The 10,781-nt window shown below is 40.8% G+C and overlaps 1 protein-coding gene across 4 annotated transcripts in view; it reads right to left on the bottom strand.

Annotated features, from left to right (window-relative positions):
• Positions 1-393: 393 nt before the first annotated feature.
• The window catches only part of LOC126281367 (myelin expression factor 2), a 69,855-nt gene continuing 59,467 nt past the window's right edge, over positions 394-10,781 (bottom strand). For all 4 annotated transcript variants that reach the window (XM_049980282.1, XM_049980281.1, XM_049980284.1 and 1 more), the window contains 3 exons: positions 6,686-7,209; positions 6,043-6,178; positions 394-885 (listed from right to left, as the gene is read on the bottom strand). In XM_049980282.1, coding sequence (XP_049836239.1) covers positions 827-885; positions 6,043-6,178; positions 6,686-7,209 — 719 coding nt within the window. In that variant the 3' untranslated portion in view covers positions 394-826. The remainder of the gene's footprint in view (positions 886-6,042; positions 6,179-6,685; positions 7,210-10,781) is intronic.

Genomic DNA, 10,781 nt, shown 5'->3' with positions numbered 1-10,781 from the left:
AATAAAAATTAAGCAGGTGCAATCACCACCATTCTATTTATCCTTTGCCTATAGAACTTACCAGACAACTTCCCAGGGGAAACAATACATCTGTCAAGCTGATGAGGTTTAAACCGAAAACAGCCTGTTGTTCAATGTCAGCGATGAATCCACTAGCGAAACAGGCAGTGAAAACAATATGACACTGCATCCAGCTGCTGCAAATACCTGCTTACTTAAAACAAACAGGTTTCAAACAAATGCCTGAGATTCACTGACACTATTTTCAACGCGCACCACAAGAATACAACACATTTCTTGAATTGAGGGCAAGAGAATCTAGTTTGTACAACAACCACAACAATCATGCCAGACACACATCGTGCAGATACCTCAGCAAAAATCGAAAACACCTTTTACTTTTACGAAATCATTCATTTATTTAAGACTGACTGCAATAATACAATTGTCCAACTAAAATACAATGTTCCTACTGAATTTTGTTTACTGTCAGTATATATCAATGTAGTGAGAAACAACTTTTAAAAGTACAAAATCCTAACACAAACGTTCTTCCACTGAATTTCACACACAGTACATTTATAAACAGCGACACATGAAGTCAACGAACTACAATGGACAATCTTCAAGTCAGAAAAGTTCAAAAGCGGCTTCACAATTCTTCTTTGCAGAAGCCACAATAAAAACGAGAACTCCGAAGACTGTGTAGAGCAAGACTTCCACACCATTACAATGACCACATAAGAAAATGCATATACTATGGATTCTATATTTCTAGGTGCAAATGAGACATGACAAGCGACTTTTTTAACTCTTCCCACTTTACCTAATAGAAGAGAGATACATCAATAGTACGGCCTTCCAAACGAGTGCGATCCGTCATATCTGTAAAAATGTTAAGGAAACTTGGGGAGAGAAAGTACAGAGATGGGAAAAAATTGAGTTGGAAAACAATTTAAATCACTTTAAAAAAATCTGACTGGCAATTAGTATACTATTTCATACCACAAGACAAATTCAAATGGTTCAAATGGCTCTGGGGCTCTATGGGACTAAACATCTGGTTCATCAGTCTGATAGACATAGAACTACTTAAACCTAAATAACTTGAGGGTAACACACATTCCTGCCCAAGGTAGGATTTGAATCTGCAACCGTATCAGCAGCGCAGTTCCGGACTGAAGCGCCTAGAACCACTCTGCCACAACAGCCAGCCACCACAAGATTGCTATCAGCTGAAAATAAGTGTGTCCATCACAACTGCAAACAGACTAATCATTTATAAAATATCTTAGTAACACTTATATATTAGTTTGAGTGACAATGTTGAGACGGGGCCCACTACTGAGGATACTTAATTTTTGAAAGGCTTATGTTGTTACCTAGAGTTTGCGCATTATTTTTAGATGCGAAAAACGTGTTATCTTTTACAGAAGCTCCAGTAAGTGTTCCTTTTGAAACTGGGAACCATATTTAACAATGAGTGAGAATCACAACTATTGCATTATACTGGGTAGTTACAATTAAACTGGCAGTATTCCAAGTGCTGCAGTGTAGGGTGTACACTTTGCAGGACAAACATTCTAAGCATGATCATTAATTGGTGCACTCACGGAGCATGCTGGAAGGGATGGGGAGAAGGGAAGGGAACAGTTCGTTCCACTTTCTGTCACCAGGAGACAACATAGATGTTTAAGCAGCCAGGATGTGAAATATTACTTTTTGATGCCAGTATGCTGTTTGTCACTAAGCAAATTATGTTACTTTCATTTGTTAAGTGACTGTGTAAAGGGTTAAAAGGATTGAAGTTTTCCATACAACACGCAATGGCTATTGACAAGGAAGACTGTGCAATGCTGGTGAAGTATTTTTATCAGAATGACAGCAATAACAGCAATGCCTTGTGACACGAACAGCTGTGAAGAGATTCCATGTCGACAGGCTAAAGAATATGATGAAGCAATATGAAGAAATAGGTGAATTAGGTGATGCACCAGAGAGCAAGGTGGCCCATTTCCATGGCAATAGTTGGTTAAGTTGCTGAGGCTTAGCTGACAGTGAATGACTATAGCTCACAGTGCAACATGTGCCTCAAATTCTGTCATGGGAATTCCCTCTTGCATGGTCAACAGTTCAAAACATTTTTTGGTGCATCTTACACTGGTATCCCTACAAGATTCAGAATGTGCACCAAATGAAGCCCCTAGATAGGCTACAACACTATGACTTTACCCTTTGTTCTTTTGGCAAGCCCAAAAATGGATGATGCAGCTGGGGAATATTCATTTGACAGACAACGCACATTTTAGGCTGCATGGTGCCATGAATGCACAGAACCATCTCATATGGGCTTCAACTTCACCATATCTTTCGGAGGAATATCCACTGCACTCAGCTTATGTGACTGTGGTGCAGTTTTCAGTCCAGTTTCTTTCCACGAGACGGTACATCTTGGGTCTTAAGTGTACGGTGACATCTGATGTAAGAACCATGAATGCAACTGTGTCTACACAACTCTACACCACTGTATATTTTCAAACAATGGAAAATCCAGGATGGAATGTAACAATACGAGAGAAGGAAGTTGCTGCTCACCATGTAACAGATGCTGAACCGCAATAGGCACAATAACAATATTCACACAAACATAGCTTTCGGCCATTAAGGCCTTACACACACACACACACACACACACACACACACACACACACACACACACACACACACACACACACACACACACACACACTTGGCTTCTTGGTATGAAATGGATAGCAGCTGTCTGAAGTCCCTTCCATAGAACCTAACCACCCATGGTCGTCACCTCTGAAGTGACGAGCAGTCCCTCTCTAAACATACCGAGGGTCTCACTGAAGCCTTCATTGACCGTAATTATCCTCCCATCCTTGTAGAAAACAAATCTCCCGTGCCTTACCTTTCCAGTCTCCTACCACCTCCCGAAGTCTCACAGTCCAGCCAAATAGGAGAATTCCCCTCTTAACTCAGCACCATCCGGGACTGCAGCAACTGAATTACATTCTCCACCAGGGTTTCAATTACCTCTCATCGTGCCCTGAAATGAGGAATGTACTACCCACCCCTCCTACCGTGGTATTCTGCCATCCACTGCATCTACACAATATACTCGTCCATCCTTACACAACCCCTGTTCCCAATCCCTTACCTTATGGCTCGTATCCCTGTAATAGGCCTAGATGCAAGACCTGTCCCATACATCATCCTACCACCACCTACTCCAGTCCAGTCACAAACATCACATATCACACCAAAGGCAGGGCTACCTGTGAAACCAGTCATGTGATCTACAAGCTAAGCTGCAACTGCTATGCTGCATTCTATGTAGGTGTGATAACCAACAAGCTGTGGCCAAAAAACAAGTGGACCACCCTGTAGCTGAACACGCTGCCAAACATGATACCCCGATCCTAATGACTGCTTCACAGCCTGTGCCATATAAATCCTTACCACCAACACCAACTTTTCTGAACTGTCAAGGTGAGAACTTTCCCTGCAATAAATCCTACATTCCCGTAACCCTCCTGGCCTTAACCTTCGTCAGTCACCGTCCTCACCCATCCAGCACCCTCCCTGTTCCCATTCCAGCACGACACAGCCGTCATTTCACCACCACACCCAGTCTTAATTTTGTTTACTTTTTATTTCCCTCCTTTCCGCTACTTACCCCCTCCCCCCTCCGCACCTTCTCTCCTACCCTCCATCTAAACTGCAGCACTTCACTGTCCGCCACTCCCACCATACTATCCCTCCCCTCCCCAGCCTCCTCCTTAACCCCATCCAGAGACTGCAGAAGCGCATATGCGGGTGTGTCTACTGCTGACGAAGGGCTTAATGGCCGAAAGCTATGTTTGTGTGAATCTTTTGATTGTGCCTATCGTAGCTCAGCATCTCCGCTATATGGTTAGTAGCAACTTTCCTTTTCTCCCTCTGTATATTTTTGCACAAGATGGGGCAACACGTCACTTGCCATGTGAAAGATTAGCTCTGGAAACCTTTGGTAAAAACTGCATCAGCTCTAGGTAATTTCAAGGGGTGTGGCTTCCAGATCCGTGTGACTTGACTCTGGGGATATCTGAAAGATTGCGTTGCATCAGAGATGTATTAGGGTTGTTCTAATCTGAAAGGTTGCTTTTGATGACGTATCGATCCCCTTACACTTGATATGATGCGAGCAACTGTCGACCATGTCATGTTACGTATGCTGCATATTACTGACACAGGAGACCACACTGAACAGATTTAACTTCTGATCATATCCTAACCAATATGCTAGAAACACCAGTATCATGTGTTTCGTCGTCATCCCATTTTTCCTACATCCACACAACATTCTGACTGCTTACAGCACCATATTTTAACCCTGTGGCAGAAAGTGTAGCTTTTTTCAGCATACACTGCAAGCACACCAATTAATGAACATACCTATGATGTTTCAGCATCCTGTGATACAGCCCACACTGCAGCACTCAACACTGTCCATTTATTATAGTCACACACTAGATATGAAAAGTAGTGGAATTAAGAGAACACGTGTATGTTTACTATTTTGATAGAAGGGTACCTATGGTCTTAATACATCTTTTAAAATCTTCCAGTTCGATGCAGAAGAGTTAAAATCATTAGCCATTTATTAGCTGTTTTGGAAGTTTGTGGCAAGTTCCTATGGTACCAAACTGCTGAGGTCATCTGTTATGCATTACAGTATCAGGTAACTAATCCTAATCAGGAGGATGAGAGTACCAGTGTGTGTTCTAGTGAGGTACACAGACAGCATTTGTCATTTGTGGAGGTTTAATTCAACCCAAGTATATGCAATGCAGTGTCCATCCATGTACCATACAGACATTAACATACTACAGGGAGACAAGGCAGTACGAAAGGGGAGTTGAAAAAGTCTGTCAATCCACTGGAACCCCACATGAAGATAAGTATCTGGCTATCTCTGCAATGTGGCGTTACGGGCACCACCGCCCTAAGTGGTGGACTTCAGCAGGAGTGTCTTCTGAAGCCTGGAATTAAGTTACAGAATGGCCCGTGTTCGAGTCCCTACATAAACACCACTGTTCATATATGGGACATGTTTGGCAGATGTCTATATGGTTGTCCTGTTACACGACTGACTCTACAAGAACTTTCATGGGCTCTCGCTCAAGAAGAGAAACTCTCCCTTTTAGGTGTGGAAGAAAGATGATGAGCTAAAAAAATTAATACAGCACGAGGTCTGTGCATCCCTGGCCTATGCGAAGTGGACGAACCTGTTCTCGCTCATACTGACACTCTGGCAAGCCTGTACTCTTTCAACCTTACTAGCTCACTCTAGTTGAAAAAGCTTAACTGTATGATGACATTCTATATGTGTTTCTTTTCTCTAGCACTTGAATTTTTGGCCCAACCCATTCATACTTTCAAGTCAGTTTTGACTTACATCAAGAAAAACAGTTCACAACTGTTGTCATTCACCATTTTGCTCTGCCCTCAGACAAATTTTTAAAGTGTAACTAGTCTGAAATCAAGTTTTTGTGCAAGCCTCTCAGTTCTCTTTCATCAAGAAATCAAACTGTTGGTACTTTACGTATCTTTACTTGGGATATTTTTATGTAGATGAACTACAAGAGAAATTAACCCTATTACACTAAAATGTACGAAGGTACAATATGAACCTCTTTACAATTGAAAATTTGTATTAGTATGGTAAAAATGTAGGGGCAAGATTAATTTAAATTTCAACCATATGACAGCAAAAGGCACCTTCACTTTAATGTTTTCTTTCTTCCCACACCACTCATGAACTAAACATTAAAAAGGCAATGAACTACCCCTCTGTGTAACACGAGACCAGAATATTTAAGTACTGAAGTAACCACAGAAAAGGTAACATCTTTCCTTGCTGTTAACTAACGAACTGCATGCCTAATATTATCATGCAACAAAATCATTACATTCACAACATTTATAAGAAATTATTTCCACAGCGAGTAAGTCATATTGGTTAATAAAGGATACGGACTGCACGCTCGGCCTCCAATTCAGAGCTGAAACGCACTAAGCCAATCTCTTTACCCCTAATCTCTGCAAATTTGACATCTCCGATCTCCCCATATTTATCCCGAAGCATCTGCCATGTTGCAGAGGGAGGAAGCTGAAAAGAGAGACCATTAACAACTTAGTAACAAAGGCGGAAAAAGACAAATGAAAATGAAATAATATGGAACTTTTTCATAAAGCCTGTTATTAACAAATACAAGAATATAATGCAACATCACTGTAACTACTCAACAATTAAGTGATAGTACATCTTAATGGGTACTGTTTTTGTACTTTAATTTTTATGAGAACAATAGTCAAAACTTTGGTCAGTCCAATGAAGACAATTCAGGTAGGAGTGGGAATTAGTACAACACATTTCACATTGGCTATAAATTTCTTAATTAAGTTACTGCTCATTTACAGCCAAGCATATCTCATGCAATCGATCATGCAATTCAGTACCAGACAAATACATCACATATGCAATATTATGTAATCAATAATGAGTCGAAAGTGGAATCATGTTACAGATGCCACCAAGCTGACGATGTGATTTGATTTTAATACAAAAAATTATTCTGGATTCCATTACACATAAAATGAACAGGAGTCAACTCACATTTTTGATCAGGATAGTATCTGAACCTCTATGGCCTGGAACTGCTGCACCTCCCATTCCAATTCCTCTTGATGGTCCATTGGCAAATCCACCATCCGCTGCCCCTCTAAAATCTCTTTCCCCTAAACCAGAGCCATAACCACCTCCTCCTCCACCACCCCCAAGACTAGAGTTAAGAGAATCAAAATCACGCCCACCGCCTCCGAACGCACTATTACCCACTAAGCCTGCTGCTCCACCACCGAAGGCGCCTCCAGCACCGCCACCCATAAATGAACTGCCACCTCCAGTGCCAATATTACCTCCAAATGATCCTCCTCCTCCACCCAAACCAACACCTAGTCCTGCTCCCCCAGCACCTAATCCTGCACCTAAATTGCTTCCCCCAAAGGCACCACCTGCCCCAATTCCTCCTCCTAAGCCAATATCACCACCTCCGGCTCCCATAAGGCCACCTGCTGCAGCAGCTCCTAAGCCACCCACACCAGTTAAACTGGCAGGCAAAGCTGCATTGTTACTCAAACCTGTAAAAGAAAGAAACTCCCATTAAGCACAGAACACATTAAAAAAATTAATATACATAAGTCGAATGAAAAAACTGTTGCTCTGTGCAGTACACGATTCCCATTTATTTGCACATGCGTAAATATCTTTATTGTATTGTACACGACATGCTGCCCTGACAATAATTATTTATGCGACATTTGTTAGCCAGTACTCGCTGTCAAGACGCAGAATGAAATGAAGCGGGGCGTGGCAAGGGCCTCCCAGTGGGTAGACCTGATTGCCTAGTGCAAGTCTTAAGGTGATGCCACTTCGGTGATTTACGCATCAATGAGGATGAAATAATGATGAAGACGACACAAACACCCATTCCTTGAGTGGAGAAAATATCCAACCCAGACGTAATTGCACCTCGGCCCCAGCATGGCAAGCCAGCATGCTGTCCATTCAGCTACGTTGGTGGACATAAACAGAATGTTTAATATAAATGCACAGAAATAGAAGTGCATTCACTGATGTACATCTATTGGCAATATTAAACATTCTGCCTCCAGGCAGCAAGTCCATGCAGGATATGGTGGCTGGTGCACAGTAACAACTTTTTATACTAAGCACTGGGTGAGTTCATTCGTTTGTTCGGAGGAGGAGGCCGCTATTGTTTTTCCGCTTTCCACCAGTCGGTGATGTACTGTTGTGACAGAATCGAGGTGCACGCCCTGCAATCTTTCTGAAACATTTGTCCCAAAACAATTTGGTAAAAAAATTTGCTTATGTGTTCCTAGTAGCCTCACAGTGAAGTGTCCACTTCATTAATAATCATAGTATTGTGTTAATTATGACACTATGCAAATTTCAAAAAGAAACAAAAAATATATGGATTTCAATGACTTTGCATTAGTGCATTTTACATCATATGTCACTGCTTTTATCACACGCACCAGCAGTAAGGCTAGAATGATATGTCCACAACATTCCTCACTTACCATTAACAGTTTGATATACTGAAATGCGATTTCGGTAAATAACAGCACGCGAAGAGAGTAGTATTTTGCCATACTGTTAACACACAGAACTTCGTTATTGACCATAAAACTAGTAGACATTTTTGAAGAAACTATGTACTTTTTTAGGGCCTTTGATATCTGGTAAAACGAGAATTGCTGCAGGTTTGGGAACAATGGAACTGAAAACATTACACATCTATTTTTGCATTTAGAATATGCATTTAAGTAAGCTACTGACCTTACTTGTCCTCAGTTCCTCATGTAGTAAACTAAATAATCATTATTTCAGGATTGTTGCCTATTATGTCTGCACATGTCAGTAAGGTGACATTATGTAAACAAGTGTTTTGGCAAAAGAAGCAAATTTTAACACAGCAACAAAAGGAAATTTATCACTTGTGTTGTTTCTCTGAAAGTTGCAAAACATTAACAAGTCAAGCGAAAATGAAACTCTGCTTTTGTTTTATTTTCAGCGGAATTCTTTTTTGATAACAACCAAAGGAGTGATTGTGGATCTTTTTAGATGGTTACATTTAGAACTGCACTTCCTCTCCAGCACAAATCATTTCCCCTATAGCGCATTGACGCCATTGCACAACCCACCCACCCACCCACCCCTCCACTACCACTCTCACCCACACTTGCTCAGCCAACTGCACATCTGCCTGACATCATTCTGTGTGCAATCTACTCAACAATTCTGTCTAATAATTTACTATTTTTGTTAACAGATTTTCCTTTTGACACAACAATGAACTTCAAACTACAACAAATTACATTTATGTATTAGTTTTTATGTTCCACCATCTAAACACAGTAACAAATGACCCGACTTCATAAAGTAGCTAACTTTATGACCGTTTAAACTATAAATTTCAAGGAGTACAAGTTAGCTAATCCCCAAATACAAAAACTAACAAAATATTTTTCTATGGAAATTAATAACAGGAAGAGTCACATGCACCATACTGACAAAGGGTACAGCAAAGGCAGATGCATGTGTCCAACCTGTGAGCCCATAAACATGCACCTTTTAGCAGCCACAAGGTAAAGAACCTGAAGTGTCTGAGTGGGAAAATTATGGATTGGCTGCTGAACACACTACATTGCGTGTGGTGTTATGAAGCAATACCTACAACCCTTTCAGACTTAACATACTGTGTCTAAGAAAATGTTTTTATCAACAATACTGGGATGATGCGCAACATGAACTTGCTAAGTTGATTACAGGCTCCAATTACACACACTCCAACCAGGACAGACTCCTGTGAGAGTACCTCCACCAAGGTTTCAGAATATTTACATCACTCCCCAAACCAGGCACAGATATGTATCATGGACAGGGTTGTAAGAAACTTTATTGAAACACGTGATTTCATGGGGGCACTGATTTCACATCGAAGTAGATACTGCCAGTGATGTATCAAGGGCAATACAGCAGTGAATCAACCATGGGGCACTTCTAGCTGCTGCTGCTACTGCTACTACTACTAAAGTACCTTGCTGCATGAACTTGAGAGAATTGCAAAACTCTTGGATCCGAAGACAAGTTAGTGGAGATAGACAAGTTAACTAAAAACAAATCTGATGATTTACACCAAAAGAGCAGAAAACGAGAATAAAAAAGGAAGAGAAGACAAAATTTAATTAAAATTAGGGCATATGGAAGAACAGAGCAGAACGGAAACTGAGATCTTTGTTCTGCAACAATGTTATAGATATGCCTGTAGGATGAGATGTTTCAAAAATGACATTCCCAACAAAACGATATTTAACACACTCCCGACTGATCTGGGCATTATTAATCACTGAGACCCGAATAAAAGAGATTGATGTGTCCCAAAGATAAGGGGCTGAAAAGCTAATACTGCTGTGCGAGGTGCTGCTGAATAATGAATTAACACATCAAGAGAGTCCTACTGCATAATAATCACTACGGCGTTCTGCTGTAATTAAATGTTATATTTTTGAATTTTACACAAATGTGAGGCTGTTAATCCCTTCTCCTTAGAACTTAATGATGATTTACACTTATCAGAGGTCACACTATCTCTACACTATGGCATTAATCAGCACAACACCCCACAATCCTCACTGCATTCCGAAAGTAGGTGACCCACACGGTTGATGTATAACATATAGTCACGGTATGACACTTCAAAATAAACTTTTCTTACAACTGGTAAACTGCTTAACAGAGTCAAGGACACACAGTCGACAATATGTACTGCGGGCGACCTTCTGCCATTACACCACGTCCTGCAGACTAGTGCTCTCAGCAACTTCTGCACTGCACACTGCCTGCATTCCACTAACAGCTGTATCTCTCTGGTGCTTGACTACTTATATGTAGCGTACCTCAAGCTGTGTGAGGTGAAACTACATTTATCTTTTTGTGGGGGCTGCAGACCTCTTACACATTCCATGGTAATCACTTAAATCAATGATTCAACATATTTACATTTTAATGGGTTAGAGGACCTAAACGAGAATCTTTAGAATCTAATAAATGACCAATATTTTTGGAAATGGGCAAGGTAAGTGAGAAGTCCAACAATAACAAAATTGTCATAAACTTTATACACAAC

The sequence above is a fragment of the Schistocerca gregaria genome, chromosome 7 (assembly GCF_023897955.1).
Source record: "Schistocerca gregaria isolate iqSchGreg1 chromosome 7, iqSchGreg1.2, whole genome shotgun sequence".
NCBI lineage: Eukaryota > Metazoa > Arthropoda > Insecta > Orthoptera > Acrididae > Schistocerca > Schistocerca gregaria.
The sequence above is the reverse complement of the archived record's forward strand: the minus strand, read 5'-3'. Positions and strand labels throughout refer to the sequence as shown.